The sequence below is a fragment of the Saimiri boliviensis genome, chromosome 11 (assembly GCF_048565385.1).
Source record: "Saimiri boliviensis isolate mSaiBol1 chromosome 11, mSaiBol1.pri, whole genome shotgun sequence".
Taxonomy (NCBI): domain Eukaryota; kingdom Metazoa; phylum Chordata; class Mammalia; order Primates; family Cebidae; genus Saimiri; species Saimiri boliviensis.
This window is the reverse complement of record NC_133459.1, coordinates 61,821,205-61,848,421: the sequence shown is the minus strand read 5'-3', so window position 1 is coordinate 61,848,421 and position 27,217 is coordinate 61,821,205. Positions and strand designations below refer to the sequence as shown.

The window sequence follows — 27,217 nt, the reverse complement described above, 5'->3', positions numbered from 1 at the left end:
ACTACAGGCGTGCACCACCATGCCCAGCTAATTTTTGTATTTTTAGTAGAGACGGGGTTTCACCATGTTGACCAGGATGGTCTTGATCTCTTGACCCCGTGATCCACCCTCCTCGGCCTCCCAAAGTGCTGGGATTACAGGCGTGAGCCATCGCGCCCAGCCTTAAAATGGATCTTTTAAAAAAAAAGTTCAGTGGATGAAAACTTTTATATTAGTATTTGGTATTATCTTTATCTTTTCTGCTTTATATTTTTCATGTAATCTAATTTTTCTTCTTTTTACTTTTTTTGGGGATGATCATTTATACCTAATTTAATTTTTTATTTTTTTATTTTTATTTTTCAAGCTGAAGTGTTATTTAAAACTTAAAAGAAATGTTCCCCCAAAATGCTGGTGAGTAAAGTAAAAGGATATGATACGGTGCTCTCTTCCTATGTGCTAGCCGGCCTATCCAAGGACAGGGTAATATACAGTACTTAATGCTAGTAGAATTTCACAGTAGTTTAGTGTTAAAGATTATCTGTGCCTAGATTATGAAGAGATTCTCAGTGTGTGATGATTAGCTCTGGGTTTACACCTTACTGAGAATGAACAAGAGCCCCTGCTCCTTAGCCATAGCCAAATCCCTTGGGCCCAGAGTTCTTTGCATAGCATCCTTTACAATAGATTTCACCTTCTTTTTCAGTCAGGTTTGTTGATTCAAGACTCTTCCCACACTTTGCACATCGGAAACAGTTTTTGTGTCAGGGCTTTCCAGCTCGTTATCTTCTCAGCAGCATATACAGAGTCCCCACATCTGGAACACTTCTCAGCACCTCCATATTTCTGAGCAAATTTAGAAATGTTTGGATTTGTTGTAGGCCTGTGAGGCTGAAAAGTCTGGCTTGATGCCCAGCTTCTCGCCACTATCCATGTTAAGCGTGCCAGCACCCTGGTCGTAACCATAGCCTTTTGGCCCATACTTCTCTCCATAGCAGGATTTGCAATAAATAAATCTCTTCATCGTCAGTTGCCCCTGTTGTGCTATCTAAATTTTTCCTGCAGAGAAAGCAGCAGCGGTGGAAACTCCTGCCATCACGCTGCACCTCTTCTGCGTAGTACGTGGTCCTTCCGCAGGCTGCAAACTTGTTTCCACCATCTCAGACAGGCATTTTGAGTCGGAGGCAGGAGCATGCGCCACAGGTAGAGCCCAGCGAGGCTGGGCTTGAGGGAGGGTCCAGGAGTATATTACAGTATATTCTTGTAACAAACCTGCACATACACACCCTGAGTCTATAAAAAAATAAAAACGAAATCCCTTGTTTTTATTTTTTTATGGACTCAGGGTGTATATGTGCAGGTCTGTTAGAAGAATATATTGCATAATGGTGAGATGTGGGCTTGTAGGTGCCCATCACCCAAATAGTGAACATTGTACCCAATAGATAATTTTTCAACCCCCACCTTCCTCCCATGTTCCCTCCTTTTGAAGTCTCAGTGTCTGTAATTTCCCTCTATGTTCATGTGTACCCATTGTTTAGCTCTCACTAATAAATGAAAACATGTGGTGTTTGCTCGCGCTCTCTCTCCCTCCCTCCCCCTCTCTCTCTCCCTCCTCTCCCTCTTCTTTCTTTCTCTTTCTCTCTCTCCCTTCCTCTCTCCTTCCCTCCCCCACCTCCCTCTCCCTCTCCCTCTCCCTCTTCCTCTCTCCCTTTCTTTCTTTCCTTTCTTAAGGTCTTACTCTGCCTCCAAGCTGGACTGCAGTGGCATGAACATGGCTCACTGCAGCTTTGACCTCCTGGGCTCAAGTGATCTTCCTGCCTCAGCCTCCTTAGTAGCTAGGAGGCACTACAGGTGTGCACCACCACACTGGCCTAATTTTTTAATTTTTTGTAGAGACAAAATGTCACTGTGTTGCCCATGTTGATCTCAAGCAGTTCTCATGCCTTGCCCTCTCACAATACTGAGATCACTGCTGTGAGCTGCCAGTTGATCCCCTCCCCTCCCCTCTTTTTCTCTTTTTCTCTTTCTCTCTTTCTCTCTTTCTCTCTCTCTCTCTTTCTCCCTTTCTTTCATTCTTTCATTCTTGACATGATCTTGCTTTGTCACCCAGGCTGGAGTGCAGTGGTGCAATCTCAGCTCACCACAACCTCCACCTCCCAGGTTCAGGTGATCCTCCTCAGCATCCTGAGCAGCTGGGACTACAGACACATGCCACTATGCCCAGCTTATTTTATTTATTTATTTATTTTTAGAGGTGGGGCTTTGCCACGTTGCCCAGGCTGGTCTTGAACTTCTGGACTCAAGCAGTCTGCTCAGCATAGCCTCCCAAAGTGTTAGGATTACAGATGTGTGCCACCGTGCCTGCCCTGATTTTCTGTTTTTGGGTTATTTCACTTAAGATTATTATTTCCGACTCCATTCATTTTGCTGCAGACAACATGATATCATTCTTTTTTATGGCTGCATAGTGTTCCTTGGTGTATATACACACCACATTTCTTTATCCAGTCATCCATTGATGGACTCAGGTTGATTCCTAACTTTACTATTGTGAATAGTGCTGCAATAAATGTACAAACACATTTTTTTTTTTTTATGTAATGATTTCTTTTCCTTTGGTAGATACCCAGTAGTGGGATTGCTGGGTTGAATGGTAGTTTTATTTTTAGTTCTTCAAGCAAGGATTTTATAGAAATTGAAAACTGATTTCAAAATTTGTGTGCAAAGGCAAATGACTTGCAGTAGCCAAAACAATTTTGAAAAAAAAGAATGAAGTTGGAGTATGTACACTAACTAAACCTAGCATAAAGTGTTGGTAATGAAATCAATGTGGTTTGGGCATAAGGAGAAATAGATAAATAGAATAGAAAGTCCAGAATTAGACCCACAAAGGTGCCAAAGAAGTTCAGTGGGAATAAGAGAAGATTTTCTTCCCAAGTGGTGCTGGAACAGTGGGGGAAACACACACACACACACACACACACACACACACACACATTGATCTTCACCTTGCACTATGCACAAAATTAATTTGAGATATATTTTCATCCTAAATGTAAAAAGTAAAATTTCTGGAGGGAAATATATGAGAATATTGTTACAATCTGGGGTAGGTAAAATTTCATGCAAGACACAGGGAGCAAGAATTACAAAAGAAAAAAATGATAAATTACACTTCATCTACCTGTTAAACTTTTGCTCATCAAAAGATTAAACCATTAAAAAAGTAAACTTTCATACAACTGACTGGGAGAAAGCATTTAACAGACTTATATCAGACAAAGGATTTATATTTAGGATAACAAAGAACTCTTACTACTCAACAGTAGAAAAACAAAAATATTATTAAAACCATGGCCCAAAGATTTGAACTAGTAATTAACAAAAGAAGGTACACAAGTGAACAACAGCATGTTGTTAGACATTTTGGCAGTTTCTTATAAAGTTGAATAAATGTGCACCTACCCAATGATCCAGCAGTTCTACTTCTAAATATTTATTTAAGAAAACTGAATGCAATATAGCTAAGGAAAACAAAACAAAACTTGTAAAAGGTTGTTCTTAGAAGATTTACTCATCATAGCTAAAAACAAACCAAGTGTCCTCAACAGGAAAACATGGTTTATTACTATGATGGAATATTAATTAAAAACAAATGATCTGCTGATGTGCAACAACCAGGGTGAATCTCACAATTATGCTGAGTAGGAAAAATAGACACAAGTACATATTGTATAATTCTAGTTATACGAAATTCTAGAATAGGCAAAAGTAATCTGTTGGAAAAAATGAGAACAGTAGAGTTGTATATGGTATAGGTGATAAAGTTGGATTCAGATATTCCGTATCTTGTTAGGGATGTGAGTTTCAAGGATATAGTATGTGTTTGTTAAAACTCATGTCTATACACTTAATATTTGTGCTGCTTGCTATATGTAAATTTTACGTTTGAAAAATTAGGTAAATATTAAACTTGAGCAAGAGATTTGCTTTCCATAATAGTATGCGTTAGCACTTCTGAAACTAGTTTTTATGTGTTCTAGGCTTAGTCAAATGAGTAAATGTATTGTGGATGATGGCAGCCAGTTTCTCACCTTTGGATGGAAGAATTTCAGATTTGTTGACGTGGCATTGGAGATGTCAATATGAAATCATAGTTTTAAAAAAATATACATATTAAAGACAGAGGTAGATAGAAATGTTTTTGTGTGTGTGATGTGTGTTCCAGTTCTGTCCTCTGAGAGAGACTAAAGCAATGACATAAATAACAGTGAACACATTTAGTGCCCAGATTTTGGTGTCTAAATACCATTATCCACTAAAAAGAGCTAGGTCTTATTGGAGAAAAAGCTGATTCCAAAGCTGTGGAGAGAAAATTTTGTGTGTGTGGAGTTATGGGTACATAGATTAAACAGGAGCCAGGGTGAAGAGGGAGAACGGTCACATTGCCAAATCTGGGACAATTAAACATCAAAATGAATAATGATACGAATGGCTTAAAATCCATTAACATAAAAATCTATGACACTGTAGTGATATAAGTGAATAAAGGAAGGAGAAGAGAAAGCCTTTTATTGGAACGTAATGCTAACTATTAAATATAAGACATGATCATTTTTGGCTCTTTATAAAATTTCTTATTACTACATTGGAGAAAACTGGAAGATAATGTCTTAATGGTCAAAATTTATATCACTGATGTTACAATACATCAACATCAAGTGCCTCAAGTTATGCTCTCACAAGGATGCAACATCACTTCTGTGATATTTATGCCAAATATGCGTAACCTAATCATAGGGAAATATCAGATAGACCTAAACTGAGGGATAGTCCACAAAAATAAAAATGGCCTATAGTCTTGAAAAATGTCCAGGTAAAGGGAAACAAAAGGTTGTGAAACTGTTCTAGAGGGAGACAGCCAAATGCAATGAGTGATCCAGGACTGGAACCTAGACTTGGGTGGACAGTTGCTATAAAGGACATTATTAGGACAAGTGATAAAATATGACTACAGACTGTTAATAATGTATTGATGATAATTTTGTAATTTTGATCATTGTGTTAATGTAATTGTTCTTAGCAAAACACATGGAGATATTTATGAGTAAGGGTGTTCTCTGTCTCCAAGTTCTCAGTGGTTTAGAAGAATAAGCATATATAATAAATATATGTGTATAGAGAGAATGATAAAGCACATGAGACAAAATGTAAGCAAGTAGTAAATCTGGGTAAATGACAGTTTTTATTCTTGGAACTTGTTTAAAGTTTACAATTACATAAAAATTAAGTTACCCCAAAATGTATTGAATTGTTTAAAAAATTAGTGGATGGTTTAAACAGTAGATTAGGTACAACTGAGTAAGGAATTAGATAATTGGAAGATAAATCTGAAGAAATTGCCCAAAAGGCAACTTAGAGAACAATGAAATGAAAAAGAAGTTTAGGGATGTGAAAGATAGAACAAGAAAGTCTAAAATAATTTCTTAATAAAGTCTCAGAAAGGTAGAATGAAGGAGAGGCAGTATTTGAAGAAATACAGTTCAGTTATTTTTCAGAACTGATAAGACACAAATCAACAAAAAAGACTACCTTAGAGATAAGGCTGTGCTATATTGTTTGGGACCTTTTTTTTTTTTTTTTTTTTTTTTGAGACAGAGTTTCACTCTTGTTACCCAGGCTGGAGTGCAATGGCGCAATCTCAGCTCACCGCAACCTCCGCCTCCTGGTTCAGGCAATTCTCCTGCCTCAGCCTCCTGAGAAGCTGGGATTACAGGCACGTGCCACCATGCCCAGCAAATTTTTTGTGTTTTTATGAGACGGGGTTTCACCATGTTGACCAGGATGGTCTCGATCTCTTGACCTTGTGATCCACCCGCCTCGGCCTCCCAAAGTGCTGGGATTACAGGCGTGAGCCACCATGCCCGGCCCTGGGACCTTTTTTTTTTTTTTTTTTTTTTTTAAAAAAAAAAAAACAGGGTTTTGCTCTGTAGCCCAGGCTGGGAGTGCAGTGGCATAATCATGGTTCACTGCAGTCTTGACCTCCTGGACTCAAGTGATCTTCCCACCTCATCCTCCCAAGTCATGAGACCACAGGCACGTACCACCACACCTGGCTAATTTTTGTGGAGTTGGGATCTTCCTATATTGCCCAGGCTGGTCTCGAACTCTTGGTCTCAAGAGATCCACCCACCTCAGCCTCCCAAAATGTTGGGATTACAGGTGAAACCCACTGTGCCAGGCTGTGCATTTAAAGCACCTTAAATATGATTGATGGAAATATCTTTTTTTTAAAAAAAACAAAAAGGTCCTATCTAGGAATTTTTAACCAAAATTATTTAAGTTCACAAAATTGGAGCATCATAGAAAATTGAAGGAACTAAATATATTCTTGAATTCGAGATTGGTGTTTCAAACTAAAAAGTAAATACAATTAATTAAACAAATCATTAATTTATATAACACTTGTATGCCAATCACTGTACCAGGCTTTGGGGATTCAAATATGAATAGATATGTGCTATCTAGGAGTTTTAACTTTAATGGAAGAGATAGTTCAAGCATTTTTAGAACTCGTAACCTACCAGTTAACAGACACGGTGCTAATGACATAAATATCTTAGTCTGGGAAAGAAAAAAAAACATAAATAGATTGTTTTAACAATTTAGTGAGAGGGTCATGCACAAGTGTTGAGTAGAGTTGAAGCTTCTCTAGTGCAAACTGGACAGTGTCAGGAGAAACTTTTTAGAGATGATTCTGTTGGAGTCTCAAAGGTATGGTAGATATCAGTGTTAGTTTTTTGTTATTATGTTTACTTTGTGAAATAAAATTCATACAGAAAAAAGTCCATCACCATCTGCCATTTTTAATTCTGATAGACCTGTTTTTGAGTCTTTACAATAGAGACTCTTTCAAAGGACATACTGATGTCCTTCCTTTATACGTATGTATGTGACAGTACTTAATAACAGTATGGTCAATATGAAAGCATCTAAATGAGTGATTAGTAACAATATTAGTGATTAATACTGTTATTAATTTGAACACAAGCATAGGCTTGAATGAAAAGCAGAATACAGAAAGGATAATAGATTATTCTCCCTTCTTTGCTTATTCTCATGCATAGAATGGAAAATAAATCATTTCACATATCTCAGTTTACATTTAAGGAGTCACATGGGATGTGAATTTGGCCATTGCCTTTCATCAAAGGATTTCTAAGAATCTCGTAAGCATACTCAGTAATCCTCTAAACACTCTTGTGAAGTTGTAGCTGGCAATATTATCATCTCTAATATAGTGAGGAATAAATGGAACCACTGAAATACTAAGTGATATTTTTATCTTCCACTCAGAAATTTCTTACTACTTTACAGGGCAGTGTTATTATCAACTTTATGAAGCTTAGTGAGATTATGTGATTTGCCCAACCTTGGGGAAGAATTTAGCATAGCATGAAGGCTCCCTGACTCTTAACTGCTTTACTAAGTTTGTTCTTCACCCCCCATCCCTCCCCTCAGTCCTGCTATTCAAAATCATATTTAAACTAATGTCTTAAAAGTTCTGTAAGAGAACGTCAAATCGTATAATTTTGTGATCTTCTGCGATGTCATTCCTGATTTTTGATTAGGAATCAAATGATAGGGATTTTTTTTCCTGGAATAATTTCTTTAATCGTGTAACTGGTGTTAGTCAATAACATTGTGTAATGAAACTCATCTACTTGTTCTGTTCTGATGAACCAGAGAATTCTATTCAGGATACTACCATGTGTTAAGCTAAATAAAAAAGAGGAAGACAGTCTTAGAGAATAATGCAATTATACAAACATAGTTATGCTCTCTGTATATAAAATTGCATGTCAAATGTTTTATCTTTTTAAAATTCTCACAAGCAGCAATTCGGGTAGCAGCCAGAATTTTCATCCCAGTGAATCTAAACCTAGTACACCTAGAAATAGAATATAACTTGTAAATTATGGGCATAGGTGTAAATTTGGGTAAGTTGGAAGTTAGAAGTCACCTACAGAGATTATAAGGTGTTACCTATAAGAGGGAGGTAATTAGGACACAGTAGGTAGATATCCTTTTTAAAATTATCTATTTTTAAATAGTGCTAAGTTATACATAACAAAATTTATTATTTTAATCATTTTTAGGTGTTCAATTAAGTGACATTAAGAATGTTTGTCTTGTACAACCATCACCACCATTCATCTCTAGATTTTTTTTTGTCTTGTAAAACTGAAACTCTCTACCCATTAAACAGTAATTTCTCATTCCTCACTCCCTCTAGCCACTGGCAACCACCATTCTATTTTTGTCTCTATGAACTTGACTACTCTCCTATGAGTGGAATCATATAATATTTGTCCTTTTGTGACTGGCTTATTTTACTTTGCATAATATCTTCAAAGTTCATCCATGTTGTAGCATGTGTCAAATTTCCTTTCTTTTTTAAAGTTGAATAATATTTCGTTTTATGTATATATCACATTTTGTTTATCTCTTCACCTGTCAGTGGATATTTGCATTGCTTTTCTACCTTTTGGCTATTGTGAGCAATGCTGCTATGAACATTGGTGTACAAATACCTGTTTGTGTCCCAGCTTTCAATTATTTCTCAAAGTGGAATTGCGGAATCATACAGTAATTCTATATTTAATTCTTTGAGGAACTGCCATACCGTTTTCCATAGGTACTGAACCATTTTACAGTTTCACCAGCAGTGCACAGGGATTCTAGTTTCTCTACATCCTCACCAACACTTGTTATTTATTTATTTATTTTTTTTAATAGTAGCCATCCTAATAGGGGTAAAGAAGTATCTTATTGTGGTTCTGATTTGCATTTTGCTAATGATTAGAGATGTTGAGCATCTTTTCATGTCCTTATTGGTCATTAGTGTATCTCTTTGGAGAAATGTATATTCAAGTCCTTTGTCCAGTTTTGTGTGCTCCCTTTTTAAAGCCAAGATAGCAGCCACAGGAGCTGCTTATAACTTTACAGAACTACCAAAAAGATATCACTTTGGTTAGCTAATACTGGTAGCAAAAGAGTAAATAGTTTAGGAAAATACTCATATATCTAATCAGATTTTATCTATTCTTCCTTCATGTGTTTCATCTATCTCCTCTATTCCTACTGTTTCCTAATCAATTTATTATATTCTCATGATTGTATTGTAAAAGAGTGGTTGGCCCAGTTCTAAAAAAATGTTAAGAATAGATGGTCGCAGGCCGGGCGCAGTGGCTCAAGCCTTTAATCCCAGTACTTTGGGAGGCCGAGGCGGGTGGATCACGAGGTCAAGAGATCGAGACCATCCTGGTCAACATGGTGAAACCCCGTCTCTACTAAAAATACAAAAAATTAGCTGGGCATGGTGGCGCATGCCTGTAATCCCAGCTACTCAGGAAGCTGAGGCAGGAGAATTGCCTGAACCCAGGAGGCGGAGGTTGCGGTGAGCCGAGATGGCGCCATTGCACTCCAGCCCGGGTAACAAGAGCGAAACGCCGTCTCAAAAAAAAAAAAAAGAATAGATGGTCATAAACTCTGTAGTGGGTTTGCTCTTCCTTCCCCTTCTTTAATTCCCTTCTCCTCAATTCAATAAAGATTTATTACGCCCAGGACTTGAGATCTGAGTTTCTTTCCCTCAAGATGTGTGATGGTAGGCAAGTTGCACAAACTATTTTCCCTACTGGCTGAACTAAGTGATTTCTTAGATTTCTTCTAGTCTTGCCTATTAGATCTTTTAAGGATTCTTTTAAGTATTATAACTTTTGTTTATTAGATGTGTGAATTACCTGAATACTGCATTACCCTCAGTAAATAATACTTTCAGATTTTCACCAAGCATAAAGTGGGAGATGACAGCCTATTTTAACTCAGCTTACTTTCTTATTTATCCTTTTTTATGTATTTCCTTGGGTTTCTTAGATGAACCTGGGGCCTAATCTGTAAACTTCTTAAAAGCAAACATTTGTTTACTTTCTCTAAGAATTAGCCATTGATAATAAAGCAATATTTTGAACAGTTAATAGCAGGATGGAATTTGTTTCCTTCTAAAAGATAGTATTGTATTTTAATAACATTTAGGAACAAAGGATAAGAAATACCATATTGCTTAACTTATTTTTTTTTAATTTCTATTTTCTTTTTTAAATTTTTTAAATGAGACAGAGTTCCCTTTTTGTTGCCCAGTCTGGAGAACAATGGCACGATTTTGGTTCACTACAACCTCCACCTCCTGAGTTCAAGCGATTCTCCTGCCTCAGCCTCCAGAGTAGCTGGGATTACACCCCTGGCTAATATTTTGTATTTTTAGTAGAGATGGGGTTTTGCCATGTTAGTCATGCTGGTCTCAAACTCCTGACCTCAGGTGATCCGCCCGCCTTGGCCTTCCAGAGTGCTGGGATTACAAGCCTGAGCCACTATGCCCAGCCTAATTTCTATTTTTGAAGTGTTATAAATACTAGAACATCTTACATACCCAAATAGGGCAATATATATTCCAAAGCTAAGTATAAATTTTAAAAAAATTGTCTGCATTTTAATTTATCTGTACCTTTATTCTCTTGCCTCATTGGGAAATCAGATTAAATTGATATTAAGTGCATTTCTAAAAGTATAAATAATTCTTTAAACTAGTTTAATCTCAAGAAATGTTGTGATACGCTAATGTTGATATAATAGCAAAATAATCTGCTTTTAGAATAGATTAAATTTTTGTATTTAATATTTATTGTTCAGTAATTTTCTTAGATTGACCATCTCTTCTATTTTTTCTTATTCCTTTCTTTGTAAATCAGTAGTTATGAATAGTCATTTTCTAATATCAATACAAACGTTTGCAGGGATTTCTGTAATACAGCCTTTATAATACAATCTTTTTGCTTTATGTTCTAATTCTTTAATATTTTAATTCTATTTCTCAGGAATCAAGAAAATACTTTTAACACTGTATTTGTCACTGAGAAAACTAGTTTTAATTTATATTGACCTTTTTCTCCTTTGAGCATTTAGTCTGCATTCAATAAAATGTTGATGACTGCTCTTTAGAAGACAGCTGTATGAAATAAAGTATTATAAATATTCAGCTTTCCTTTCTAAGCATTGTCACCAACAGCTGGGCATCCAGTTTAGCAGAACAGATTTTGCACACAGAGAGCCTGGCATGTTCCTGAATCAGTTTAGTGAAGGAAACAAAAAATAGTTTCTTATGGATTGGGGACTTATAAAGACATAGAGCATCTGTTCCTCAGTTAAGTCATAGTCTGGTTGCACTGAATCATGTTTAAAGCTAGACTAATGTGCAAAAGTTTTTTTCACTTTGCTCATACCTTTAACCCTAGTGGACTGTTTCTGTATTATACTTTCAGCAACTCCACTGAAAGTGTATAAATTATTTTGCTCGTATGTATGATATTGTAATAGTGGTATTTTAAAGCAGACAAATATATAACTTTTATAAGACTTTTTATAATATGACTGAAGTTTAAATTGTATGGTAGTCCATGTATCTATAACTGCATATATTTTTAAAAGTAACTCATTTAAATATTTAATTATGATCTCATTTAGAGATATGCAATTAGAATCAAACCTGTCATAAGCTTTCTTCATATGGTATTCTGCTTTAATAAATAATATAAAATTGGTTAGCAGAACTAACCAATAAAGATTAGTATGTAATAATAAAGATGATATACAATATATATTACATTAATAACTATACAATGTTATATTAATATAGTGTATTAATATATTAAGATATATACACAAAGATTATATATAATATAATTAGTATTATATTGATATTAATATAATTAATATATATAATCTTTGTGTATATATATTCTTAATTATTGAGCTACTTTAAATAAAGCATGTCAAATCTAAAATTTCTTTAAATTTTTGTTTGTAGTGTTAAAAGATCACTGAAATTGGATAGCCTGTTAGAAGAAAATGTAAGTATTTGCTTAAGAGTTTGTCATTGCATAAGATTGTGTTAACTACTGATTGACCTTGTTAAATATTAAAATTATCAAGACACAATGTGATATAATTGTGATTGGTACATTTTCTGCACATAAGATATTTTCGTTTTTGTGAATCTAATATGCGGAAGTTTCTGGCCAGCTTGAAGTATTCAGTTAAGAAACTAATTACTTAAAAACCTTAATGAAATAATTTAGTAGAAATTAATTCACTATTTGTGGAAAAAAGTAGTCTGCCACTTAAATGTACAAGAAACAATACGGGACAATGACAGTACTTTTAATCTGCATACTATAATCTCCTAAAATGAAATGAAAACATTACCAGCATTTTTATATCAAAAATGTAATTACTTTCCCCAGCTATGCTGGCATGGATTAAACAGCATAATACTAACATTGTAGTACATTGTACCATTGTTATCACAATGAAAATTAAATTGTACTGTTGCCATTACTTTTTGTAAATTTAGTTGTAGCACATTCCCAGTGCCAGCATATCATGACATATGTTAGTTTATTATCTTTTCATACCAACAATGGATCTAGATACAAACACTAATACTGAGAGACTTATGACCTCAGTAATCTTAAATACAGGTAAGTTGGTGAGAAAGTAAATTAAGACAAATAGCTAGTCAATAAATAGGCTCCTCCAAATTCACATATAAATACCATTTCAATAAGTGGGTTTTATATGGAATTTTTCTTTGGAAGACTCACTGGTATTTAACAAAACAGAAATTTACCATTTAGAAAACTTCCTACATGCTTTTTAAAAATTTTTAAACAAAGGTGGCAAAGTACTGCAATGACACTAAAAAAATCATTAACAGTATAATTAGCAATTTAGAATACCATTATCCAACTTGTTCTGTGCAGAATGCAGCTGTGACTGTAATTCTGCATCTGTTTCTTTGGTCAGAATGGTATTTTGGTAGATGAGTAGTCCAGCTTGAAATGAAATACTGTTCTTTCCTGCCCCAAAGCTGTTCTTTGGGAGATGGTAGCTTTGTTTAAATGGAAAAGAATGACCATTTCAGAATTCATTCTCTTCATGAAGTAAATTGTCATCATGGCAGGCTTGCTATGTATTTTTTCTTCAGATGAAGACGTGTCAAGGTAGCCAGTGCCACAGCTAATATCCTGTATTAGAAAAATGCATTGTTATGTTTGGCCCAGTTCTGTACCTTTAAACAGAAATTAAATTGATTTAAGCTTGTACCAACTGATTTAGTAGTACCAATTGATTTAGCTTGATACTACATGGTCACACTTGCCTGAAGGAGGTTCCTAGCCTGGGCCTTTCTATTTCCTGACCAATTTCTGGATTTTCAGCTTTGTCCTCTTGCCTTATCATTTGTTTGTAGCTCTATATTTACATCTTAGAGCTAACAGCTTTTGTTCTATTCTGGTGTTAAGTCTGGGCTTCTCTCCATGGCTACATACACACTTCATCTACTGTAGTAACAATTTAGCCCTGAAGCAACCTGGCTCCCAGTTATCTACCCACGTGGTCCATGGTCCCATTGAGGCTGCCTTCACCCATGTAAAAGAAAACTGGCCTTTAAAAATGTATACCTACAATTTTAGGAGTACAATTGTTATGAAGCTATAGTGGAACTAGTAGTAACTTTGTCATCATTTTACCTTACCAATATGTTGCTGAAGGAGGAAGACTCTGGTGTCTAAGGGAAGGAGATGACCCTTATATGCCAGTTGGTTGAGGTGGAACCTGTTCATCCTAAGCAGTGGCCATATCCAGAGATATCTGGAACTCCTAACTTCCAGTATTCCTAATGCAGCTACAGATCTTCATGGAGATTAATGCTCCATGATGTTTGGACAAGGCTCAAATGCCATTTTCTTATGCCTCTTGATATGGTTTGGCTGTGTCCGCACCCAAATCTCCTCTTAAATTGTACTCCCATAAATCCCATGTGTTGTGGGAGGGACACCCGGTGGGAGATAATTTGGATCCTGGGGGCAGTTACCCATACCGTTCTCGTGGTAGTGAATAAGGCTCATGAGACCTGATGGTTTTATCAGGGATTTCCACTTTTGCATCTTGCTCATTTTCTCTTGCTGCTGCCATGTAAGAGGTGCCTTTTGCCTCCCACCATAATTCTGAGGCCTCCCCAGCCATGTGGAACTATACGTCCAATTAAACCTCTTTTTCTTCCCAGTCTTGGGTATGTCTTTACCAGCAGCATGAAAACAGACTAATGCACCTCTTCTAATGGGGGAAGTAGAAATATGGACCATACCCTGGGTTCTTCCTATAATATATGGAATGTATACTGCCAGTACCACGATTTGCTGAGCCTCACAAATTGTTCAGTCTTGAAAGAAGGTGAACAAGGTTCCATTTTATTATCATCTACAGTATTTGGGCTGCTTGAGTTGTTGCTCTCCAAGCATTGTTTCTAGATAGATTTTCAGGAATAAAGATGAATAATATATTACAAACTGTTGCTGATGGCAGTCCAGATGAATTTATATGGACAACTGGTTACCTGGCCATATACTTATCCAGCTTGACCCAGTCTTTTTCAGGCCACTTCAGAGAAGGAATAGAAGATGCTACAGTTGGAAAGAGAAGAGCATACTTCTTACCAAGGCCAGCTCAACAGTAGTGGTGCAGGTTTTGCTGGGGAGGTTTACTGATTTACATATAGATACCCAGCCTAGAGTACTCCATTTCTATTGATAAGACACCTTTATTTTTTTCTTTGAGACAGGGTCTCATTCCCTTGCCCAGGCTGGAGTATAATGGTGTGATCACAGCTCACTGTAGCCTCAACCTTCTGGGCTCAAGCAGTCCTTTCACCTTAGCCTTCTGGGCAGCTGGTACTACAGGCGTGGACCTCTATCCTCAGTTAATTTTTTGTATTTTTTTTTTTTAGTTTCACTACGTCGTCTAGGCTGGTCTCAAACTCCTGAGCTCAAGCAGTTTGCACATCTTGGCCTCCCAAAGTGCTGGGATTACAAGTGTGAGGCACCATTCCTGGCACTAAGACACTTCTAAGTCAGATTATTCCCATGGCCTAATGTCATCTGTCCAATTCTAGAACATTTCTCTCACCCCAAAAAGAAGCCCCATACCTGTTAGCAGTTAGTCTCAATTTCCTCCTCTCCCCATCCCCTGGAAACCACTAATCTATTTTCTGTCTCTATAGATTTTCTCATTCTGAACATTTCATATAAATGGAATCATAATTTTATGTCTGGCTTCTTACATTTAGCATAACATTTTCAAGATTCAATTTACCTGTTTTTTTTCTTTTATAGTCCTTTTAATGTCATGTCCAAGACTGTGTTTAATCCATGAAAACAGATTTTTATCTATGTTTCTTTCTAAGAGTTTTATGGTATTAACTTTTTCATTTAGGTATTCTATTTTGAGTTAATTTTTGTACATTATACAAGGGTACGGACTAGATTCATTTTTTTTTTTTTTTTTTTTTTTGGAGACAGAGCCTCGTCGCTCTGTCGCCCAGGCTGGAACGCAGTGAGTGGCATGAGCTCAGTTCACTGCCACCTCCACCTCCCAGGTTCAAGCAGTTCTCCTGCCTCAGCCCCAGAGTAGCTGGGATTACAGGCACATGCCACCATGCCCGGCTAATTGTTGTATTTTAATAGAGTCAGGTTTTCACCGTGTTGGCCAGGCTAGTCTCGAACTTTTGACTTCAGGTGATCTGCCCGCCTCAGCCTCCCAAAGTGTTGGGATTGTAGGCATGAGCCACTACACCTGGCCTAGATTCATTGTTTTGCATGTAGATATCTGGTTGCTGAAACAGATACCCACATGTGAAAAAAAAATGAATCTAATCCCTACCATTTGCCAAAACTACTGTTCTTTCCTTTATTAAACGGCCTTGGCACTTTTGTTAAAAATCAAGTGATCATAAATGTATGGATTTATTTCAGAATTCCCAGATAAATTCCATTTGTCTATCTATATATATATATGTGTTTATATTACTACCATGTGGTCTTCATTACTGTAAGTTTCTAAGATTAAAAAACATAAATTTGAAATCAGGAAGTATGAGTCCTCCAACTTTGTTGTTCTTTTTCAAGATTGATTTGGCTATTCCATATCCTTTGTAATTCTGTATGAATTTTGGAATCAGTACACTTCTGAAAAAGAAAAGGAATTGGAACTTTGTTAAGGATTACATCAAATTTGCAGATTCAGTTGGGAAATTTACAATCTTAACAATAATAATAAGTCTTCCAAACCATGAACATGAGATATATTTCTAATATCGCTTGATGTGTTTCAATAATGTTTTATAGTTTTCAGTATATGTCTTGTACTTTTTTGATTAAATTTATCCCTACATATTTTATTCTTTTTATGCTATTATCAATGGAATTGTTTTATAATTTCATTTTTAGATTAGTCATTGCTAATGTATAGAAATACAACTGATTTTTACATATGGATTATATATCCTGCTGTTTGCTGAACTGATTTATTAGCATTAGTAATTTGGGAATTTTCTTTTTTTTGACATGGAGTCTTGTTCTGTCACCCAGGCTGGAGTGCAATGGTGCGATCTGATCTCACTGCAACCTCCACCTCCTGAGTTCAAGCGATTCTCCTGCCTCAGCCTCCCAAGTAGCTGGGACTACAGGCGCGTGCAACCATGCCTGGCTAAATTTTGTATTTTTGGTAGAGACAGAGTTTCACCACATTGTCGAGGCTGATCTCAAAACTCCTGACCTCAGGTGATCTTCCCATCTTGGCCTCCCAAAGTGCTGGGATCACAGGCGTGAGCCATGGCTCCCTGCCCTATTTAGGGTATTCTGTATATAAGTTCATTACATCTGTAAGTAGGAATAGTATCCCTTCTTCTTTTCCAATCTATGCCTTTCATTTCTTCTTCTTGCCCGTTGCTTTGGTCAGAACCTCCTGAACAATGTTAGGTAAAAGTGGCAAGAACAGACATCCTTTTCATCATTAAGTGTGATTTAGCTCTTGAGTTTTTCCTACATGTCTTTTATCAGACTGAGAAAATTCTGTTCTATTCCTAGTATGTTGATTTTTTTTTAAAATTTTATTGCATTTTAGGTTTTGGGGTACATGTGAAGAACATGCAAGATTGTTGCATAGGTACATACATGGCAGTGTGGTTTGCTGCCTTCCTCCCCATCACCTATATCTGGCATTTCTCCCCATGTTATCCCTCCCCAACTCCCCACACCCTGCTGTTCCTCCCCTAGTTCCCCACACACAGACCCCAGTGTGTGATGCTCCCCTCCCTGTGTCCACATGTTCTCATTGTTCAACACCCGCCTATGAGTGAGAACTTGGGTAGTTTGATTTTCTGTTCTTGTGTCAGTTTGCTGAGAATGATGGTTTCCAGGTTCATCCATGTCCCTACAAAGGACACGAACTCATCGTTTTTTATGGCTGCATAGTATTCCATGGTGTATATGTGAGATTTTGTGCAGAGACCCGCTGCTCTGGCTGAAACAGCCATGCTGAGGGCTCATGGCACTTTTTGCCCAGGAATCTCCTGGCCTGGCTCCCTGTTTTAGTCCCATTTTTTTCGGTTGAATGTGCGACTCTGTCTCCCAGGCATTCCAGTTGTCAGTTGAAAAGGCACCTGGATTTGTGTGAGATTTTTGTGTGGAGACCCGCTGCACTGGCTGAAACAGCTGCGCTGGTGGTACTTTTCATCAATTGAAAGGGTGACTCTGTCTCCCAGGTTCTCCAGTTGCCAGCTGAAATGGCTCCTGGATCCATGTGAGTTTTTTTGTGTGGAGATCCACCGCACTGGCTGAAACAGCTGTGCTGGAGACCCGTGGTTCTCCTCTGCCCGGGAATCTCCTGGTCTGTGGACAATAAAAATCCGTCTGGAAATGGCGGCAACCACTCACCCTCTGCGCTCTCACTGGGAGCTGCAATCCAGAGTGCTCCTACTCGGCCACTTGGGTCCCCTCCTATGTTGAGTGTTTTTATCATGAAAGGATGTTAGATTTTTGTTAGTTACTTTTCCTGCATAATTGAGATGATCATGTGTGCTTTTTTATTTCATTCTCTTAATATGGTGTATTACATTGATTGATGTTTGTATATTGAACCAACATTGCTTTCCTTGGATAAATTCTGCTTGGGCATGACACATAATTTTTTATGCTGCTGGTTTCAATTTGCCAGGATTTTTGCATATATATTTATAAGGGATTTGAGTCTGTAATGTTCAGCTATCAGGGTAATACTGGCCTCAAATAATTAGTTAGGAGGTGTTTCCTCCTATTTTTTGAGAGTTTGAGAAGAATTAGTGTCACTTCTTTAAACATTAGAAAGGCCAGGTACGATGGCTCATGCCTGTAATTCCAGCACTTAGGGAGACTGAGGCAGGTGGATCACCTGAAGTCGGGAGTTCAAGACCAGCCTGACCAACATGGAGAAACCCCATCTCTACTAAAAAATACAAAATTAGCTGGGCGTGGTGGCTCATGCCTGTAATCCCAGCTACTCGGAAGGCTGAGGAAGTAGAATCACTTGAACCTTGGAGGCTGAGGTTGCAGTGAGCCGAGATTGCACCATTGCACTCCAGCCTGGGCAACAAGAGCAAAACTCTATCTCAAAAAAAAAAAAAGAAGAATTCACCAGTGAAGCTACCTGGTCCTGGGCTTTTCTTTATTGTGACTATTTTGAATATTTACTCTATGTCTTTACATGCTGTTGATTTATTGAGATTTTCTACTTCTTCATAATTCAATCCTAGTATATTATGTGTTTCTGGAAATTTGCCCATTTCATCTAGGTTATCTAATTTATTAGCATGCAATTGATCATAGTATCCCTTTATGATTTCTTTTATTTCTACAAGGCCAATAGTAATATCCCTTTTACATTGCTGACTATGATTTGACTCCCCAAGCCTTCCTTCCTTCTACCCACCCTCTATGCTTTCTTTCCTTCCTTCATCAGTCTAGCTAAAGATTTGCCAATTTTGTTGATCTTCTCAAAGTACTGACTTTTGGAATGACTGATCTCTATTGTTTTTTATTCTCAATTTAGTTTGTTTCTTTTTTTTTTCTTCTGCTTACTTTGGGTTTAGTTTGCTTTTCTTTTTCTGATGTCTTACAGTGGAAGTTTAGGTTATTGATTTGAGAGCTCTCTTTTTTAACATAGCTATTTGCAGCTGTAAATTTTCCTCAGTACTGCTTTCACTGCATCCTGTAAGTTTTTGTATGTTTCGTTCTTTTTTTTTTTTTTGAGACTGAGTTTCGCTCTTGTTGCCCAGGCTGAAGTACAATGGCATGATCTCAGTCCACCGCAACCTCTGCCTCCCAGGTTCAAGCAATTCTCCTGCCTCAGCCTCCCAAGTACCTGGGATTATAGGCATGTGCCACCACGCCCAGCTGATCTTTTGTATTTTTAGTAGAGACATAGTTTCTCCATGTCAGTCAGGCTGGTCTCAAACTCCTGACCTCTGGTGATTCACCCACCTCGGTCTCCCAAAGTGCTGAGATTACAGGCATGAGCCACCGTGCCCAACCTCGTTTTGTTCTTAATGTGTTTCTTACTTTAAAAAAATTCCTAAATGCACCGCTAAATAACCAATGAGTCTAAGAAGAATTTTTAGACTCATTGGTTATTTAGCAATGTATAGTTTTATTTACATATATTTGTGTATTTTCTAAGTTTCCTTCCGTTACTAATTTTTATCGTCATTCCTTGCAGCCAGAGAACATTCTTTATGAGAACACTGTATTGTTTTTTATCTTTTTAAAATGTGTTGAGACCCATTTGGTGGCCCAACATGTTGTCTATCCTGCCAAATATTTTATGTGCACTTGAGAGGAATGTGTATTCTGCTATTGTTGGAGGAAGATTCTATAGATGTCTGTTAAATCTAGTTGGTATATAGTTTTGTTCAAATTTTCTGTTGCCTTGGTGATTTTCTATCTAGTTTTCTATTCATTATTGAATGCAGGGAATTGAAGTTTCCAACTATCATAGTTGAATTTTCTATCTCTCGTTTCCAATTCTGCCAGTTTTTGTTTTATGTATTTTGGGCCTCTCCTGTTAGATATGTTTATGTTTATAATTATGTGTCTTCTTCTTCTTCTTTTGTTTTTGTTTTTTTCCCATACCAACAATTATTTATTCATTGTATTTTCTTGGAAAAAAAGAAAAAGAGGGGGAAAGGAACAGTGTGTGTTACAACAATACAACAGAAAACAAGTGTCCAGTACAGCAAGTCGACCATCAAATAAACACACCCCAGTGATAAAATCATCAGAGCCCAAGGGAGCTCAGTCTCCTGAAGTTCAGGAAGGTGGGGAAGGGATCAAGAAAAGAATAGACCAGGTACACACTCAGCCTACCTTCTGTCCTTCCCTCTCTTTATGAATTCAGACTTTTGCACAAAGCTTTGGTTTCTTTTTTTTTTTCTTTTTCTTTTTTTTTTGAGACAGAGTTTTGCTCTTGTTACACAGGCTGGAATGCAATGGCGTGATCTCGGCTCACTGCAACCTCCGCCTCCTGGATTCAGGCAATTCTCCTGCCTCAGCCTCCTGAGTAGCTGGGATTACAGGCACGCGCCACCATGCCCAGCTAATTTTTTATATTTTTAGTAGAGACGGGGTTTCACCATGTTGACCAGGATGGTCTCGATCTCTTTACCACATGATCCACCCACCTCGGCCTCCCAAAGTGCTGGGATTACAGGCGTGAGCCACCGCGCCCGGCCAAAGCTTTGGTTTCTATCAGTAAACATAGAGCTACATTTCTCCACCTCTAATTAATCAATTTTGTGGCCCCTTTGATGTACAGTTTTTGCACCTATATAAAAGCTCCTGAGTGACTTGAATACATTTATCTTCCCTTTCTTAGTCTCCCCTCCAGGATGAGCCACATGTCACCCAGTACGTTCATTCCATTGTATTTGCCCTGTTTGAACAAAATGGTGTAAGTTTATAGTGCTCTTACAGCAGGTAAATGAAACTCCCTTTTTCTTTAGCTACTATGACTCTCCAGTCACTACTGCAACACAGCAGGACAGTGACTCCAGATACTATTTAAAAAAAAAAAAAAAAAAAAAAAGCCCTTCGTAATGGGTCTGGGTCTCTAAGTCCAGAATTTTCCAAAGTTAAGGATTTTTTATTTTATTTTATTTTTTTAGAGTAAGGATCTCACTGTGTCATCCAGGCTGGTGTGCAGTGGTATGATCATGTTTCACTGCAGCCTTGAACTCCTGGACTAAAGTGATCATCCCAACTCAACCTCCCAAGTAGCTAAGACTACAGACACGTGCCACCACACCTAGATGGAAAAATTAAGGATTTTTGTCCTCGCTTTATTTATTCCTGGGCAACACAGATGTGTATAGACATTTCATTCTAAAAACTTATGCTTACCAGCTCATACTTTCACACACACACACACACACACACACACACACACACACACCCCTCAATATGTGTGGTGGATTTAGTTTAATCTCAGTGAAGTATGGATCTCGTGTGAAAGCAAGTCTAGTACTTCACAATTAGAGGCTTGAAATAGGAATCCTTTATTAAGTGTATAGACAACTTCATGTAACCTTGGCTTCCTCTCTAGGCCTTTCACCTGGCCTAGGCTCTAACCTCTCTGCACCACCTTCTATTCATACTCATGTCCAACCTTCCAGTAAAAGGTGATCAAGTCATGGGACAAATCAACTAAAACCAAGTATCCTAAGAAACATCAAGCTGGAGGAGTCTAAGAAGATGTTGTAGTAGAAAATCCAGCCCTTACTGACAAAAATGAGATAGTCCAATAGGCTATATACTCCAAGTAGTTGTGATAATTTAACAACAAAAAGTGTTCCTACTGTGACGACCTGGAGCTGCTGTCAAATTATCCCTGAGGTTGCTTGTGTACCTCAGAACAAAGTGTAAAAATAAGGACCTTAGATTAAAATATACAAAAATGCAAAACCAAAATATTTTTATTAAGAAAAAAAGTTAAAATGCACAGGATACATCATTAGCACACATCTACTACAGTTGACCTCCTGGAGAAAGTGAAGACCAAGGTGCAATTATTCAAAGGAGCAAATAAATAAAATTATAGGTCCAGGTGCAGTGGTTCACACCTGTAATCCCAGCACTTTGGGAGGCTGAGGCTAGCAGATTGCTTGAGCTCAGGAGTTTGAGAACAGCCTGGACAATATCACAAAACTCTGTCTACCAAAAGTGCAAAAAATTAGCCAGGCATGGTGGCATGCACCTGTAGTCCCAGTTACTCAGGAGGCTGAGGTGGAAGGGTCACTTGAGCCCAGGAGGTAGAGGTTGCAGTGAGCTGTGCTCACACCACTGCACTCCATCCTGGGTAACAGAGCCAGACCCTGTCTCAAGAAAAAAAAAAAAAAATTACAGTGGCCCAGAATGGGGTAGGAGTAAGCTTAGGAGTTGCAAATCTGCAACCATTTCCTCAACCGCTCCTTTTGCCTGTCATCATGCCCCCACCCCTTTTGCCTGTCATCATATGCATTGCTTGGAACAGTTCCAGGCTCCCTGTCTCAAGAATGGGCTATGAGAAGACACATGGAAAAGCCCTGCCCTAATCTACCTGAAGAGAGATTCCGTCCCACAGAATGTTGTGGATTCTTGGATGGGTCCATCAATCTAGTTTCATGCTGAATCTTTTCATTCTGGCATAGGAAAATATTATTATATATCCTTGTTTAAAAGGAAAACAAGTTGCCTAGAGTAGAGCCTAAGATAAAGCATCCTGGTTCTAAGGAGATTTTACACAAAAACCCTCACTTTTTTTTTTGTTTGAATAGCATGATTGGAATTTCTTTGCCTTCACCCCCATCCCCACCTCCCTCTGTGAGGGAAGAAAGTGATTGCTGTGGATCCTGGCCTGAGATACGTGACAGTGCCAGTTGCCTCATACCTGCCCTATCCTACTTTCTTTGCTCTTTGCTGGTTGAGTGAGGGAATATATTAGTTAAGTGAGGAAACTGAAATTCAGATGAGTGGTGTGTCCGTGATAGCATAGCTGGGGAACAGCAAAACCATTATATGAGCCCAGCCTTTCCAACTTTAAGTCTACAGTTCCTTCCACATACCGCAGCTATCTTTCTGTTAGTATAATTGTTTAAAGATTTCATGATTCTTCATTCTCTTTGGAAAATCTTATTTCTAATACTGTTTTTGGTTCATATTATCTTTAGCAGTTGACTAAATTTGTTAAATATTTTTAAATGCTGGGTCAATTCAGTGGGGGAAAAGAAAGTCTTTAATAAATGGTAACCATATAGAAAAAAATTAATTTTATTTCATATACAAAATTAATATGTACTTCATATCTCACTTTATGTACAAAATTTATTGCAAGAAGGATCATAGGCCTGAAGTAAAGCCAAACCATAAAGTCTCTGGAAGCCTGCATGGTGGCTTCGGCCTGTAATCCCAGCTTTTGGGGAGGCTCAGGTGGGAGAATTGCTTGAGACTAGCAATTTAGGACTAGCCTGGGCAATATAGTGATGTCTCTAAAAAATTTTCTTTGTTAGATAAGCTGGCATGGTGATACATATCTCTAGTCAGCTACTCAGGAGGGTAAAGTGGGAGGATCTCTTGAGCCCAGGAGTTCAAGGCTGCAATGAGCTGTGATAGTGCCACTGCACTTCAGTCTAGGCAACAGAGAAAGACTTTGTCTCTTAGAAAAAAAAATTACAGTGTAAGAGAATGATAGTAATGATACCTTTATTATTAAAATTAATCTTAGTATCTTTAAATTGTGAAAAAATAATTAGCATAAATAGAAAAATCAGTATATCAATGTTTTTAGCTGGTATTTTATTTTTCTTGTGAATTTTTTTTTGATCAAGGTGAAATTACATATTAAATTCAAAGATCTTGACTGTACAATTCGATGAGTTTTAGCGAATGCATAATTCAATGCCATAGCTCTAACATATTAGTCGTATTCTTTCCCTGCTATCTCTGTAAGATCACTGAGATAAGTTCAAAATGCTTCTGTTCTCCATAGCTACCATAAAAACAAAACCCCAACATTTTTAGAATCATTAAGGTTGGTAATTGTGGTAGCTGATAAGAAGGTAGTTGGGGCTGGGCGCGGTGGCTCATGCCTGTAATCCCTGCACTTTGGGAGGCCAAGACAGGCAGATCACTTGAGTATAGGAGTTGGAAACTAGCCTGGCAAACATGGTGAAACCCTGTCTCTACTAAAAATACACAAATTAGCCAGGTGTGGTGATTGAATCGAATGAACCTGGGAGAGAGAGCTTGCGGTGAGCCAAGACTGTGCCACTACACTCCAACCCAGGGGACCCAGAGAGATTGTCTCAAAAAAAAAAAAAGAAGAAGAAGAAGGTGGTTAGTATCTAGTACTCTCCTAAAGGAACCTTAGGCCCTAATTGTGAAAAGTCTCTGAGGCAGCTAATGCTAGAGTTTTCTAATGTAAGTTTCATAATTAGTACTAGTAATGCATATTAATTATATCAAATATAATTAATCATATTAATTATATCATCTTACATTCCCATAGCCTAAATAACCAGTATAAGTTTATAAAGAATTGTCTCCTTCTAGCTGCCCTTTTGTTTCTGGTTGGCCAGACACTATGCTATCTGTATTTTAAATATTTTAGCATAGGCTAGTAGTTCAAAATAATGATAAAGTATCCTTTAAATCCCATATTTCGTCCTGCAAGAATTTTTAGTTAGTACTTTCTAGACTGTATATAATACGTTTTAAAAAAAAACCAATAAAATGCAGGCACCTTTTTGGTAGTGTATGCTTTAAACCAGGTGACAAAGCAAGCTACAAACTGTGAAACATACTGAAGGAAAATATCACATCTATTTGAAATTGTTGAGAGAAGATTGATTTTTTTTTTCAGGCAGAAAAATTGATGCCCAAATTTTAGTTTTGCTAATGTACTAGGTTAGACCTCCTTATAAAAAGTACGGTAGCATTTGGGCGGGGCTGATTGCAGAATCTTAGAATGTGGCATTTCCTTTGTTTAGAAATGGTATTAAATAACTCTAAGGAATTAGGAAATATTACAAACAGTATTTGGGGAGTTTTTTTTTTGAGACAGAGTCTCCCTGTGCCTCCCAGACTAGAGTGCGGTGGTGTGATCTTGGCTCACTGCAACCTCTCCCTCCTGAGTTCAAGCAATTCTCATGCCTCAGCCTCCTAAGTAGCTGGGAATACAGCCACCACCACACCTAACTAATTTTTGTATTTATTAATAGAGTCAGGGTTTTCCCATGTTGTGAGGCTGGTCTCGAACTCAGCCTCAAGCGATCCACCCACCTTGGCCTCCCAAAGTGCTAGGATTATAGGCATGAGCTGCCGTGCCCAGCCAAGCAGTTGTAAATTATTACAGAAGTTGGTTGTGACATCTGTTTTCATGTGTGTGTTGGGGGTGGTGGTAGTGGTGGTGATTGTATGATCACAGCTCACTGCAGCTTCAACTTCCTGAATTTAAGCGATCTTCCCACCTCAGCCTCCAGAGTAGCTGGGACCACAGGCAAGTGCCACTATGCTCAGCTAATTTTTTGGTACTTTTTTGTAGAGACAGGGTTGTCTCCTGAGCTAAAGTAATCCTCCCGCCTTGGTTTCCCAAAGTACTGGGATAACAGGCATGAACCACCCCGCCCAGCTGACATCTTTTATTTACTTTTTTTTAAATTTATTTTTTACATTTTGTTTACATCCTGGGTTCTTGCTTTTTTCTAGCCAAATTTAGTCCTCTTACTTTTTCTTCCTGTTTTTCTGAAGGGCTCATGGGTAGCACTTGTCCTTGCTGAGTGGAAGGAGTGCTGTCTTCTCAGTTAGTAGCTCAATCTTCTCTCAAATCCTACTATTCTTAATTCTTCCTCTGTGGGAGACTAATGAGTAGGCCAAGACCTTTAAAGTTTGGGAGATGGAAGAATGGAAATTCTCAAATGGAATCTAGGATTACTTTTAAACCTCTTCAGAGATTAAAAGTTAGATGAACTTGGTACAAGCTTGAGGGAAAGAAAGCTTAGGGAAGTAGTGTTATGCCTTTGTGTGTACCAGTAGGGCAGATAAACAAAAGTGTGTATTTACTGAAGACTGTTTAGTGGCATAGCAGGGAAAGGGTGGATTTTCATTTTTCCTTCTGCATATAGTAGTTTTAGGTAGACTTTTTTTTTAACCAATACAAATGACCAAAAATAAAAAAAAAAGCCTCAGTATTTTTAAAGTAAGGCAAGAATACACACACACACACACACACATAGAGTTATTTTCCAAAAGCTGGAAAATTGTTTCTGAAAAGAAATATATGATCTACAGTGAAAATGTTTAGACATTTGGCAATTGGATAAAATAATTTTTTGGTGAAAATAGGAAAACAGATTGAGATAAATGTACATTTGGGTAGCAACTTTCATTTTTTGTACATACACAGTGTAATAGTTCTGGGCAATAAATTCTTGGAAAAGTAGAGTAGGGATTGGATAAATGTCATATTTTATGACTGAGTACATATAAACAGGTGAAAACTGAAGATGGAGAGGTAATAGTAACCACCTGATAAAGAGACTTAAAACTCTTTCACCATAAAAAAAAAAAGATTGCTTTAGAGTTATAACTTGATATTATAGTTGGATTTTTTTTTTTTTTTTTGAGAAAGAGTCTAGTCTCACTCTGTCACCCAGGCTGGAGTGCAGTGGTGCGATCTCAGTCACTGCAACCTCTGCCTCCTGGGTTCAAGCAATGCTCCTGCCTTAGCCTCCTGAGTAGCTGGGACTACACGTGTGTGCCATTATGCCTGACTATTTTTTTTTTTGTATTTTTAATAGAGACGGGGTTTCACCGTGTTAGCTAGGATGATCTCAATCTCCTGACCATGATCTACCCTCCTTGGCCTCCCAAAGTGCTGGGATTACAGGCATGAGCCACTGCACCCAGCCTATAGTTTGATTTTTGTAAAAGATATTCTTGCGTTTGTGGGCACTATGGATACATAAAATTAAAAATGCCTTTTATTTCTCAATATAATTAAATATTTTTTCCTAATATTTAAAATCTTAACTGTAAACACATTTTTTTGAATGCTATTGATTTTGAAACTAATATCAGGATTATTAAAAAAGATGAGACAGCCACTATTTCTTCCACAGGTCTCTTAAAAATAAAAGATTGTTGACCATACAGAGTTAAGTAACTTTTTCAAATCTGCTGCCAAGCTATATCCAGTACATTGGCAATGTATGAGCCTT

The 27,217-nt window shown here is 37.5% G+C and overlaps 1 protein-coding gene and 1 pseudogene across 2 annotated transcripts in view; one reads left to right on the top strand and one right to left on the bottom strand.

The window, feature by feature from the left end:
* ITGB3BP (integrin subunit beta 3 binding protein) overlaps positions 1–27,217 on the top strand; it is a 72,287-nt gene that overhangs the window by 3,882 nt on the left and 41,188 nt on the right. For both annotated transcript variants that reach the window (XM_074380950.1, XM_010348187.3), the window contains exon 2: positions 11,906–11,948. In XM_074380950.1, the coding sequence (XP_074237051.1) occupies positions 11,906–11,948 (43 nt within the window). The remainder of the gene's footprint in view (positions 1–11,905; positions 11,949–27,217) is intronic.
* Positions 579–1,151, bottom strand: LOC104653162 (cysteine and glycine-rich protein 2 pseudogene; annotated as a pseudogene).